Source organism: Kryptolebias marmoratus, linkage group LG16, assembly GCF_001649575.2.
Source record: "Kryptolebias marmoratus isolate JLee-2015 linkage group LG16, ASM164957v2, whole genome shotgun sequence".
NCBI lineage: Eukaryota > Metazoa > Chordata > Actinopteri > Cyprinodontiformes > Rivulidae > Kryptolebias > Kryptolebias marmoratus.
In genome coordinates, this window is record NC_051445.1 from 22,677,741 (window position 1) to 22,691,930 (window position 14,190).

General features: G+C 40.0%; 1 protein-coding gene across 1 annotated transcript in view; it reads right to left on the minus strand.

The window, feature by feature from the left end:
• rspo2 (R-spondin 2) overlaps positions 1-14,190 on the minus strand; it is a 63,835-nt gene that overhangs the window by 18,478 nt on the left and 31,167 nt on the right. The window contains exons 3-4 of the mRNA XM_017413114.3: positions 7,854-7,997; positions 7,307-7,495 (exon numbers count right to left, since the gene is read on the minus strand). Of these exons, the coding sequence (XP_017268603.1) occupies positions 7,307-7,495; positions 7,854-7,997 (333 nt within the window). The remainder of the gene's footprint in view (positions 1-7,306; positions 7,496-7,853; positions 7,998-14,190) is intronic.

The window sequence follows — 14,190 nt, forward strand, 5'->3', positions numbered from 1 at the left end:
ATAGTCATATGCAAATTGATGTTGCAGATGAGCGTCAAACTGACTCAACACAAAATATGTACTCTAGAAAGACCTGCAGCTTAACCTTATATAGTAATATTGTGAATAGACAGTAAGCCATAGTGTGGTTAAGTGCATACACAAACCTATGTAAGGCTTTTTAACAAAACTACCACTCAACCAACTGATGTGAAAAATCCTTCAGTCTCACCCCTCCTCTTTTTTTCTACTTGGAAAAGACCAGATGACAATAATGTGGAGTATGGAGCCCTGGTGAGCACAGCTAACCCCTCCTCCTCCACCTCCCTCCACCCCCTTGGTCTTTGAAAGGCCTCCACATGTTTATGGCTCATGCCTGTGGTATGACGATGGATTCTCCATATAAAAGCCAACAGGATCATGGGGTGTTTCAAGTATGACTCTCTGAAGACAGCCACTGACAAAATGACAGCAGTCATATTTATTTTGGTCAGAGAACAGGGGCACTTAGCAGGAAGTTATTCAGAGATCCCACCCCCATTTCCCCCTGGCTTCCAGCATCATAAACTCCCTCGTTCCCCTTGCCAAATTAAGGAATGTACCAAGAGTTGAGAAGTCAAAGAATACTGGCAAAATATTTTTTGCAAGAAGCAGACAGTATAAAAAGACAAAAAAACAACAAAAAAAAGACAAAAAAAATAAACGTTTGGTTTATTGCCATAATATTAAAGATAAGAGACTATAAAATCAGTTTTAGATCATTATGACATAGATAGGGAAACATTTTGTAATATTTGACAGATAAAACAAAAGTTGTTTATTTTTGTTAGTGGCAGCAGAGGTGATTATCTTCTAACCACATTTTGGGAGAACTTTTTATCACCTGCTGCTAAAAGGTAATAATGTTTTTCCTTATGTCTGTGAGCATTTGTCTGTCATGTCAGCAAAATATCTCTTTAACAACAGGAGAGATTTTATTGAAACTCTCAAAAATGAATTATTGCATGTAGATCTACAAGTGATTACCTTTTAAAATCAATCCAATTCAAGCTGGCTGCTAGAGCCAACTGAAATTAGATTACAGAAATTGACAATAATTCAGCCAGTTTTACAGATATTGAGCTAAAAGTATGTGGTAGTGACAGACAGTCCTCTCCAACAAATATTCTGAGCACTACACATTCTGTGGGATTTTTGCGTAAAACTTTGATAATAATTGTTGGAATCAATTTTGTCTGTCAGCAAAATATCTCAGTTAAATTAAATATCTTAAACTCTCAGACAGTATTCACTAAATACACATCTACAACTCAAAAAATCTTGGAGTCAACTCAAGTCATGATGGCTGTTTCAGCTAACTGATCTTTACCAACACAAAAATGATCATAACTCAGTCAATTTTACAGATGTTCAACTTAAATTTGGTATGGTAGCAACTGGGAGTCTTTCACAATACTTATTCTGACTGCTAACTGATTGTGCAAGATTTTGCATTTTTGTGTGAGATTGAAAGTTAATAAGTTAATCTCAAAATTATAAATAAAATGAAATTAAGATCTTTTTAAACAAAAGATTTTAGTCTAAAACTATGGCACGAAAGGCAATGGTTGATATAGAGTTCCTGAAGGAATTCAGGTGTTTTATTAATTTAATGAGTGATGCAGGCTGGAGTGGTGGGTGGCGATAGTAAACGAACACTGCCCAGTCAGACACCAACCCAGGCCTTATGTCCAAAGCCAGGTCATAAATGCTGGCCAAAGGAGGCTGAGTGCTTCTGAAGCCTTCTTACCAGCTACTGTGTCAGCCCCTATGGAGCAGCCTTATTAAGGGAAGATTAAGCCGTGGCTCCATCCGTCACATTAGGTTGCAGTGAGAGGCACAAATAATCACTGTGACAGGGTGGCTGCCAATTAGTGCTCTCCTTCTGTCCTGGGAAAACACTTCTCACTTCACTCCCGCTGGTGGGAAGAACTGATCCGGATTGTCTGTGATATTAGCCAGGCCAGAGATCACCGTTAATCACCACCTGCCATTCCATGGTGGCAGAAATCAAGCACAACGTGTCATCTTTGCACCATCTCTCTCATTCAGAAGTCCAGAGTTCATGTAAAAAATAAGAATACAGAAACCAATGAACTCAACTTTTGAGTTCAGAGTTGGTGTCTCTATTATAGTTCTCTGTAAGAGAGTTGCTGACAAAATGACAGCAACCATATGTGTTTTGGTCAGATTCAGAAGTGCTTTCCCTGTTCAGGGAAAAGCATGAACAAACTGCAATCGAAGCTGTTCTGCTGACACAAGAAGAACGCACTCCATCAATTAAACTCATGCTGAAATAGTTTGTCTGTTTTAGCAAAAAAGAAGGCCTGATGTTACAAGGCTTCATCTGACAAAAGGAAATCCAGAAATGTGTTTGAGTCTCAAATGTCCAAGCCAAACACAGGCCACCCTCAGATGTGATCATGCTGTGTGTAAATAGAATGCTCAGGAGTGAGTGGCATTTTTCGCCAGAGCTTAAAACCCCTTGGCGGAGTTAGAATAAACAGAAAAACTGTGTACCACATGATCAAACACATGCAGGAGCATTAACTGTGTGCTCATATGCGAGGGCTGCCAGCGAAAGGAGCTGTTTGGTGTTGCGAGTGGTGTGCAACACAGGCCAAGCAGTTCAGCTTCCTCCAGGGCAAACTTGAGGCAGTCACTATTGCTTTGTGCATTGTTTTACAAAAACAGAGATGGGAGCAGATGGTTTGGATGTAATAAGGACTAAGATGTCCTCAGTATTCTGCAAACCCAGAATAACCGCAGCCACCACCTGGCATAAGTCCCACCAGCCAGCCAAATGCTGCATGGGTCCAGTCTGTGTTAATTATGGTCCCCTGCACCAGACTGTAGGTGTTTGTGGAGTTATGTAAACAAACTGCCCACTTCCCTGTAAGGGCAAACAGCTTTAACTATAGACACAGTCCTTGCAGGTCTTTAGATGTCACATTACAGATGAGTGATGATGTGGTGCACTGAGTGGAGGTGGATTTTCTGAGTTTTACGGTACAGCCACAGAACATGCAACAGATCTCCTAAAGTTTCAAATTTCAACAGTTGGACTGGACCGGGCAGCAGGGGCAAAAGTAGTTATCACTGTTACAGTAAAAATATAAACTGCACCAAGAAATTATGACAGAGAGAATCAGTGCTGGCTGGATCCTCACAGTCAGAAGAGTGATTGGATGGACGGCTTGGCCTCGGCTGAGCCCTACAGCAGCAAGAGTTTCTCTAGTTACACACGAGGGATCGATACTTCCACAAAGGTCTGGTAGTTCTCTCAAGCACAGGCACATGAAGTGATCTAATGACCGACAAAATGACTAGATATTTCTTCTCTTGTATCCTTCGCCCTCTTTCCTCTTTCTCTCTCTCTTTCCATGAAGTCAGCATAGTTATGGGAGTTTTTGTGGGTTCAGCAATGCATTCATAGAAGGATTTTATAAATTGGGCTTCTCTTCTCAGGAAAGCTGGGTCTTCAGTGTGTTTGGGTTATCAGTTCCAAAATTTGCAAAGCTATAAATTTTTACTGTTTCATAACTTCATATTGTAAAACTTCTGTTCTTCTGTTGATGGAGGGGAATGTAACATAAAAAAACATCACATTTTCTGTGTTGAAGATAGGATTTCACTGGTCTGTGATTGTTGGCAACTTGCTGGCAAACAGCATTCACGAGAGAGTCTCTGAAATGCCTCAAAATGTTTGCAGGGGTTCACAATTTTCTTGTTTGAGTTACAAAAGCTTTCAGCCTTGTTACTTAAATTTTTAACTTAATAAATAAAATCTGTGTAACAAATTATCTCAAACTATTCTCATTTTAATTTTTGTATATTCTGTTGCACTACACCTTTATTTTGACACTGGTGCAGGAATTATCTATATCCCAGAAAATATCTGAGACTACAATGAAGCTAATTTGTGATTAAGAAATTATAGTATTAATATAAATTATGTATCCACTGCTTAACCTGCCATTAAATTAATTTTTTGTACATATTTTCCCCACAATAGCAAGGGATGGACCAGGGTCAACTATCTCACTATGCCCCTAAAATAGGCTTCAACAAAAAACAACTCAGATAGCAATTTATGTAATAGTGATTTGTTTCTGTAATCTTGTTTTAGCCTTAGAAATTTCACAAAGAAATAAAGAATAAAGAACTCAGAAAAACTGTATCAATTTTAATAAAGTACTTTTTAATTAAGTTGAATTGAATGTTGAGTTTGTCCCCCTCCTGCATCTAAAATTAATTCTCTTTTACTGACAAATTCCACAAGCAGAGCAAAAACAGTGTCACTTCTGCCACCTGCCAGCTGCTAATAACAATGATCATCTGAAAGCCACCTGAAACTGTTCAAAATTGGAGTTGTAATGATGTGTTTGTATTGGACTTTACACCCTCCTAAATCCCAGAACAGCAATTACATTAGAAGTATTTAACACTTTAAGTTACTTGCACAACATCTAATACCACTGATATGTCTGAAGGAAGGATTATTGTGAGCACAGGAGAATGTGGATAATCCAGAGATAGATAAGGAAGAGGGAAATAAAGGATGAAAAAGAGGACTCACACTTGTCACACACATCTTTTTGCAAACCAGTGAATTCGATGACAGGGGTTACTGGGAAAATTCTGTAGGAAATTCCTTGGAGGCATCAATATTAAGTAGCTGTGGGCTGCAGTGATTTTTCTTTCTTCACCTATACTTTCCTTCCTTTAGCTCATGTGACAGAAAGAGAGGCATCCAGTCTATTAGTGCTGATGTTGCTGGAGGAACCATTAATAAAGCCTCTTTATTGCTTCTAACCTGTTCAGAGCAGCAATCTCAAGAGGACAATGCAAATGCCAAGAACTCAGACAGGCCAGGTAATTTTCTAATTTGTAAAACATGCAATTTAATTAAAGAGCTGCAGAGCGTGTCAAATAATAAAACATTAAATGCAACCCAGTTTGTGGAAGCAACCCAAATTTCAGTTTTACTTGAGCTTCTGAAAATCCCTTTAAATTAGCTTGACATTTAAATGCAAAAAGTGCATCTGACTGTGTCAGTATTTTGTGTCCAGCCATCTTTTCTATTTTTTTATTTTTCCATTTTCAACTCATACAAAGTGTGTGATATCAGGACAACAGCAAATGAATCACAGCAGCATAAGAAATATCTAGTGTGTGTACACGGATCCAAAACTTGCATGGAACACATCAGACACGGTTTATCCAGCCATCATGTCGGCTGTGAAAATGACTCCCCAGCTGACATCATCTGGACTCTGTTTTTGCCACTTTAGGATTTGAAAGACATTCACTCACATCCTTGAAACAGCTGGGTGACATTGGTGTGAAATCCAGCATGATCTAAAAACATTAGTAAATGAAAGTGCAAGCCAGGGGGATTAAATCATCAACACCATAAATAAAAAAGATCCATTCAGCTTTCTCTTATTTCCCATCTCCAGTTAATCCACAGTTTGCTTATGGACTGCATTTAAATAATTCAATGCTTAAATCAAAAATGAGTGTCTGGTGTTTGCTGAGTTAATGCTCAGACTGCCTTGTGGACAGGTGTGTTTTTTTCTGAATGTAAAAATCTCTGTAATAATCAAAATATTTTCCTAACTTTAAAAGAAAAAAAATTGCAATGGCTCTTTTTAAAGTCTTGCTAAATGCCAAGATATTGCATTTACTTTACCTTAAGTTCTTGCTCTTTTTGAATAGATTTTGAAACTTCCTGTCTATCATTTACTTGCAGTGGCCTTTTGTCCTTTTATCACTCACAGCAAGTGATTATTTTACAGTCGAAGTCCTCTGACTTCCATGTGACGCTCCTTCATTGATTGAGTGTTTCTCCTCCTGTTCAGCTTCAGTGTCTCACGTTTTTCTTTCTATTTATTTAAACTGTGGAGTGTTGCCTTTCACTTGCTTTTGCCAAGTAGGGCTTTTCACTAGCAATGAGGAATTAACAACACATGCCTAAGTATGAAATTGGCCTTTATTAAACAGGCCACCAAAACATTTCACAGGCCTGGAGAGTTCTAAGATGCATATACAAGACTCTTTTACACATGGTTTGTAGCCATCAGATATGTAACTGATCACCAGGGAAAAGTGGTTTTAAGCTAGATGTTGGAAGCCTGATGGTTTCTAAAGAAACAAGGAAAAAAAAAAGCCTACATACTATCTGAAATTTTATTCATCAATACATTTGCGCCTGTGATGACTGCATGTATGCCTAACAATACCGCATTTCAATTAAAGTTTAGAAAAAAAAAAAAAAAGATTAAGCTGCAATGTCAGTCATGCAAAAGTCTGTGATGGTTTGGGGAGAAATTTCCTGACAAACAAGACGGGGCATTAGGAACTAAATGTGCCATGGAATCACAGTTTCCAACCCAGTCAGCAGTGACTGCCCTGGTAGTGCTGAAATATGAGAAACTGTCAACCTCTTCACTAAGTGACCCTCGTATTCAGCTCTCCAAGCCAAAAATGGATAAAAACTCTCAAGTTTAGAATACAATCCTGTTTTTGTAAATAATGTTTTTTCCACTTTCTTTTGACAGACTGACTGATATCTGCCACTGTAATTGCTTCCTTATTTGGTGAATTAAATATTTACACTTGGCCTATTCTAATCCAACGTTTATGAGAGACTTTAAAGTACATTAAGGGGATAAGACTTTTAGTTTAAAAGCACTGCTAACTAAGACCCTCATCCTGAAATGGTGTGTTTGGACCATCTGAAAGAAATGGTTTACTTTTTGAAAAAAAAAAAAAAAAAAACATTTCCTTTAGCTGTATTTGTGCAAAGAGAAATTCCATGGACTTTTCATTTAAGGGCTTGACATACATTCTCTGTGTGCCACAAAAATCTCTCAAGCTGACAGGAGGAAACAGAGACGGCCATTGAGGAAACCTGCATTTCATACGTTGAAGAATTCCACAGAAGAGATGAAGGGAAGTCAAAGAGAGGGGTGGGAAATATACCTTGGGAAAAGAGCTGGCTAGAACAAGGCCAGCTTGGAAAAACAGTAATATTTCATATGAGGAAGCACCACTGTGAACCTCAACATCACAGATGGTGAAAACACAAAGCCTGAGTGTGAGGAGCAAGGGTTACACAGCACAGGTGAAGCCCTGAGAAAACTTTTCTGTTGGGATATGGGCGCTGTTTTCTTTAATGTGCACCACAGTGGAGTGAACTTAAAATTAAATATGAAACAAGCTTTGACTGTCTGATATAAAGTCCTCATCATACATCTCAACACACACTGTAAAACATCCTTACCTCTTCTGCAATGTCTCATGGCCATTTTGCACCTCCTGGACTCAGCGATGGTGGGACAGGGTATTGTGTCCTTGGGTGGTTTCTTTACAATGTGCCGCGTTCGGGTCTCCAGACCCCACTTATAGCCACAGGTTTTGTTTCTCCTGGTGCAGGCTCCCCATTCGCTCCACTGACCCACCTCACAGCCCTCTGCATCGAGACAGAGACATGGATGTGCAATGAAACCGCAGAAGAGTGCCTTTTTAGAGGCAACTCTAAGACCTCAGGTCAAGCCTTAACCCTCCTGAAGCCCTCATAACTGCAGAGAGGAAGAGAAGCCTTAATAACTTTGGGTCCATCGGACTTGAAGGCCACGGGAGGGTTAATGCTGGTTAAGGAAGCTTTACTGGGATGCCTTGACCTTGTTGTGTGTGGTCCTCCAGTTTTAAGTCCAAATTAAGCGGGCCAACTGAGAAGTCATACAATACTGTTCACAGGTAAAAAGGTAATGAAGGGGAAAAACAAATGCATTATTTTTTTTCTGCATATTTTGTTTAGTTTCACCTACCTCCACACTCCATGGTGTCTTCCAGTGGGGCAAACCCCTCAGGGCACTTATCAAAGCAGCGCCCTTTGTGTAGGTAGAAACCTGACTTGCACTTGGTGCAGAAGTCTTTGCTAAAGCAGGACTCGCAGTTCTCTATCCTGCACCCTAGAGGACGAAACAGAAAAAGAAGGAAGTCATTGGGGTCTGAGAGAGCCTCTCATCTGGAGTTGATCGAATACTAAAGAGTTTGGGAATGGGGGTTGTTGAAGGGATTATGGTGTCCTTCCCTAAAAAGAAAAAAAAGGACAATACACTGTGAATCATTTCTCATGGGGGGCTCAAGTTTATATCAGAGAACTTGTTCTGCTTGACTTGTTTTTTCCTGTTACTTTTCTGTCACTATTCAAAGGAAGTGAAGCAAAAGTGTGAAAACAAAACACAACAGCAGAGATGATGAAGAATTAAACGATGTTGACCTCTTTCAGCAGGTTCATCCAAAAATGTGGATGCAAACACACAAGCTCACAGGTTTTCAACTATGGAGTGCCGCAAAAGAAAGAATAGAGTTCATGACGCTATCTTATCGCTCCACATTGCTCCAATCTGTGTCTTTTTCCATAACCAAAAGCTTATTGGAAAGTCAGGGTTTCATTAAACTGTAAGTAATGGCTCATGATCACTAAGCTGGCCAGTCATGAGGGTCCTTCAGGTTTTGGCTTCAGTTCTGAATAGGGAAGGTGGGTTTGTAACTGAAGGCAGGACGGAGGCGACAACGTCTTGCCAAATAAATCCAAAATGGTTTACTCAGCAAACACAACATTGCACTTATCCTCTCACGCCACACCCTGCTGCTGCAGCATGTCACCCAGCGGCACACTTGCAAAGAAAGGCACGGTAATGTGTCATCAAGCTCTCTGCAAATAGCACGTCAAGCAAAGCAAAATTACAACAACCACACCAACAGGGCGACGCACAGGCCCACATGATTAGAAGGAGCCTCCCAAAGCTATCTAATTTATGTTGCTTCTCAGAATTTCTGTGGCCCTGTTGCCCAATAACCTACTTCTCTATAACCTGCAGCCTCTGTCTTTCACCACTGTCAGGAGGGGGGGGGGGCTTTCCCAGGTAGGATGTCATCTGCTCTGTCATCTGACTGTACCTTGCGTGGACATGCAACCACTCATTAACATGTGCACTTCTCCAAGTGCGTTGTCTAAGATACTGTGATTTTCCACATGTGAGAGCGACAAAGGCTGAGGGCTGCTCTTTTATCTGTGACCCTTGCAGGGCCCGGGGAAGGGAAGGTTCTCACAATCACACCCCTTAATTACACCATCTCCAGCTAACCATCAGGCCTCCTCCTCGACATTCCTGCAAAACGAGGGGGTCCCTCCCCGATTTACTTTGAACCCTAAAGTATGGCCTCTGCCCACTCACTCTGGTCTCACGCTTTCCGACCAGTCTAAACAAACCATGAACACACACGTAAGCACACACACACCAATATGGTTGGAGATAGAACCACTCTACAATAAAACTGTGTGCTAAAAAAAAAACGAAGCTAAAAGGGATATAAATCACTGATTTATTTAGCAAAGTTTCTGTCTTTTAGCATCCTTCATGTGTAAATTTATATTTATAGGTATATTCTTAGCGCAAGTGAATTATCCCCATTTTAGCTCCTAGAAATTCAATTTTGTTGTCCTTCTGAAGCTTTATGTCCTTTTCCATTTCTGTCAGGGTGAAGTTACTCTCTCTGTCTGAATTGAACATAATTAGTAATGCCTGGATTCAATACAGAATAAGTTCAACATGGGAAGTAAGCAGTAAATCACAAAGCTAACTGAAAAGCACAAAGTGTTCTTTAATAACTTACACTTCCCAGGCCTGTCATCACCTGAGAGACATTTAGTTCGCAAAGAGAAAAGAAATAAAATAAAGAGTTAGAAGGAGACAGAGAACATCTGGCAGCACTCTCGAGCTCCGGGCTTGTTGTGCAATTTTTTATTATTGACAGTAAATATCACCGACACAGCTGTACTGTATTGTTACAGCAGCAGTAGCAATTGAGAATCTTTTTTTTCTTTAATCACAGTGTCACTGTTGGTTTCAGTTTTTGATGTTGTCAGGCTTTGTTAAATCGATGTTACGTTAAACTGCCACTGTGAGAGGGATGGGGTAGTTGATTTACAAGTGAGGCTTTGTGGATGGTAGAATGCAGGCAGGGAATGCTAGATGGTCAGAGGTCATCAAAATGAGGTGGGTAGGTAGGGATCAACATGGCAGACCCTGATCCCTCTCAGACTCGCTGTCAGCCAAGAGGCTATCTGGGACACTAATGGAGCTCCTATACAAACCATATCAGTTGTGAGGCAACAGTGTCAAGAACAGATACGGAAGAGCAGGTTCATTATTCCTGTGGGATTAACCTCAAGACCACCTTTAAAGTCTTCATTTAGGTGCCACAGGGAGACTAATGAGAAATAACGAGGTCATTGAATGCCAGCAAAGGTCCGGTGTTCCTGGGACTTAAACATATTATCATCATTATCTCTCAGCCTGTTTCTGGCCGTGAGTTATTATATTATGAGTGTTAGCAGAAAGAGCCATATGCCTTCTGAGAAGAACTGTAAAAGATGTTGTTAAAGTAGCTGAGTGTGCTCAATTTGAAGAGATGCCGTCAGTTCTACCAGTTTCACTGCTGTCACATAAAACTGTTACACTTTTTAAAATCTTGTTTGATTATGCACTGAGCTTTCTTGTGGCTTGAATGTAAAGTGAATGTGAAGTTGAGAGATGAGTCATTAAGTGTCACTTGTGATCTAATAGCACATGCTTGGCAGAAGCCGGTCCCTCAGCTGTGGTCTGGATGGGGAACTCACTGATTTTATCGAGGATACTTAAAGCCTCGAGTCAGCTTGAGTCAACTGCTGCTCCTTCACAAGCTGACAGTGCAATGTGTGATCAGTCAATTTATTGTCATAAATGTTCACTGTGTTAAGTAATAATGTAAGATTGTTCTGTGAGAACTGATGAATCTCCACAGAGAGCTGTCAGACCCGTCTTCATCAGTCCACCATCACAAGATTTACCAGTCTCAGTGAACTACATAAGGAGTGTCAATGCTGTAAAATGCCTGGCACATTGAAGGTGGAAAACAGCCCCTGTTTTTCCATCTTTTGCCTCCAACCTAAATTAAACAGCTCTGTCCTGCTCTCTAGGCCCCAGGTTTGGCTGTCAAGGAAGCGTTGACTTGCTCATTGCCACCGAGCCATGTCATGTGGGACTGAGGATGGCAAGAGTTCATGGCAAAGGTTAGAGCTGCCATGTTCTTCTAAACTCCCACCGTGGTGTTTTTCCACACGAGTGCTCCTCTGCTCGCTAGCAGAGAGATAAGTGAAGCAAAGGTGGTGTTCCTGTCGATCAGCAGCTTCCCAAGAGAGATTGGAGATGACAGATGTGTCACCTATCCTTCTACCTTCTTCACCCAAGGAAACACGGTCTCTGATATATCCAGCTTTGGTTCTCTATACGCTCAGCCAGCTCTAACAGTCATACATACTCAAACAGTTTAAGCCTCATACGGGTCATGCATGGACACACTATAGTATGGAAAAAGGCACTTAAATAAAAATAAAAATAAAAAAACAAGTTAAACTTTGTCAGGCTATTACTGCCGAAGACAAGGGCTTGGCTTGATGAATTTATTGCACTCACTGGCCAGTTTAGACATTTGGTTAGCAGAACTGTGATAATTAGATGTCCCTCAGCAAAACTTAAAGGAAGCAACAGGTCTTTTTGTTGGCTACACTGAAATGGAAATATCCACTAGTTTAACTTTAGAGCAAGAAAGAAAAAGCTCAAAAGAGAGAGCGCTAAAAAGGTAAAACCTGCCAGGACAACCATTTGAGACTTGCTAAACCTGCTTTATGGTACTTCCTTTACACATCCTTGCTACATAATTAGTTGGAGCCACTGATGCTTTGCTTAAATCCATTCACAATCCAACAAATTCTGATTTCTTAAAGAGTAACTTATTTTGGAGTCATTTACTGCCTTGAGGTCTAATTTAAGAAAGAAAGCACATAACCTAAAACAAACTTTCAACAAAATAGTCATTTATGTCACCATAAAGTGACACTGAATGGACTGTGATGCACAAATCAAAGCCTTAAATTATTATCAGTCAAAAGCTGTAATCATAACGGTAGCTGATTCCAAACACATCAAACACAGGTAAGCTTTTAAATCTGCGGCAAGCAACAAGTTCTTGGCTAGAAAATGAGCATCTGTGTGCAGTGGTTAGGGAGGTCTCTAACACATCCTAAGGGAGGAGATTTTGAGTGCAGCCTTACTCTCGTGCTGACCCTCTAAACACTTCATCTCGTATAAAAGCCAGATCTGATTATCGTCTTTATTATACTCATAATACTTTCAGCTAGAAAGCCTAGTTGTGATATATAAAGACAAAATCTGCATTGACTTGAGTACGAATGCTAAAACTGAAGTATTGTGAGTTGTGACTTAGGCAGAAACATGACTGTACTGCATTCATGTAGATTTGGCAGTAGATAAAGCTGTTCACTGTGTGGCATTGCTACAAATCTTCCCAGCAGAACAGCAGGGTGACAACCACAGACACTGGTGTGGGGCCTCTTCTGGGCAGCTGATACAAACTCCTGGTATTAACACTGGAGTTACTGATTATGATTTATATCAATACATCTATTAGCCACTGAAAGGAGTTACAGCAAAAGAGCAGGCTAAAACTGAGTTCCAGGGATGTACTATATGGTCATGTAGGAAAGTTATACAATGAAATTGCTAACAAGCCAGCTCTATATCTGTAAAGGGACTAAACAGTGCAGCTACAGTATCACACATCTCTTTGGAAGGAAACTATAAATGGAATTTGAGTTAGAAAATGTTGCGGAAGATGTGGTCTTTCTTGACTCCAGTTATGGTGTTTAATATTTTTCTCATCAGTGAAAGATGAACACCCCAAAACTCTGAGCTTAAATTTAAAGTTTTGCCACCAAATGTGCAATTTATTGAAGTCTAGAGTTTACAATTCTTGAGTCTACAATATTAAAACAGATAACTTGATGGCAAATTTGGGCATAATGGGATAGTGCTGGACTACAAATACTGTATTAAGTGTTTACCCTTCAAATTATAAGCTCTGAAAGCTTTAGTTCATATCGACACATTTGCAAACTTGCCTTCAGTTACCTTGGATTTTTACTGAGGGGTATAGTAAATTGGTGTCTCATCCATTTTGAACATGACTCTAGAGTACTTTTATCCCCAACCACCATGAAAGGCATGCACTCATGTTATTGCCTGTGTCTGTGTGTGTACATGTGTTTGTCTATCTGTTAGCAAAATATCTCATGAACCACTGAAACAAATTTTAATGAAACTCTCAGAAAGTATTTCACGGATGTACATCTGTAACTGATGAACTTTAGAAGTTAAGTCAATTCAAGATGTCTGCCACCATTAATCAACTTTAGTAAACATAATAATGGCTACAACTGAGCTACATTTTGTTTAGTAGTAGCTGATAGTCATCCACATCACTATCAGATAGTCATATTTTAAGTGCTAACAGATCACACTGGATCTTTGTTTAAATCTTTGACATGCAAGTGGCGAGCAATATGCATTTCTTCAGAAATGTTAGTTTTAATTGCATTTAGAGTTCAAAGTCATGCATGTTTTTGAAACCCAGTTGCTTTTGATTCAGTTTGTTAGAACTTGCAGATCTGATGGGAATCTTCTGAAAGCTCTGGCTGTCCATGTTGATGCTTTCAGAATATTCTCAACAATCCCAGTGAATAATTTCTCAATTTGTCTGTTAGTTTACCTCACCACGTCTGACAAATGGAACTTCTCACTTAGGTTTCAGGCAGGTATAAGCCTTTTGCTTGTCTCACTCTTGTTTTCTTTTACCCGTGCAGTCCGAAAAGGAAAAAATATCTCCAATGAGATAAGATCACATAGACAAAGTCTGGCCTAATAATAAGCAGCTGCTCCTTAAGTGATTTCAGAGGCTGTGTTTAAAGAGCTCATGACAACAGAGCCGTAACACCAAGCTCCAGGCCCCCGTGGAAACCAAAAGCACACAGCAGCTCTCACTACCGCAGTGCAGAAGTCATCACTGTCATTTATTCACTGCTTATTTGGGCCCTTGAGTACCAGTTGTCTGTACTAGCTCAAAAATGTTAACTTTTAAACCAGTGACATATCAGCTTATGGAGGGCAGACATGAACTGTTTCATGAAAATGACACATGGAGCACAGTTGAGAGTGAGAGCCAAACAGAGAGCTGGATTAGAGAGCAGTGACTGAGGCA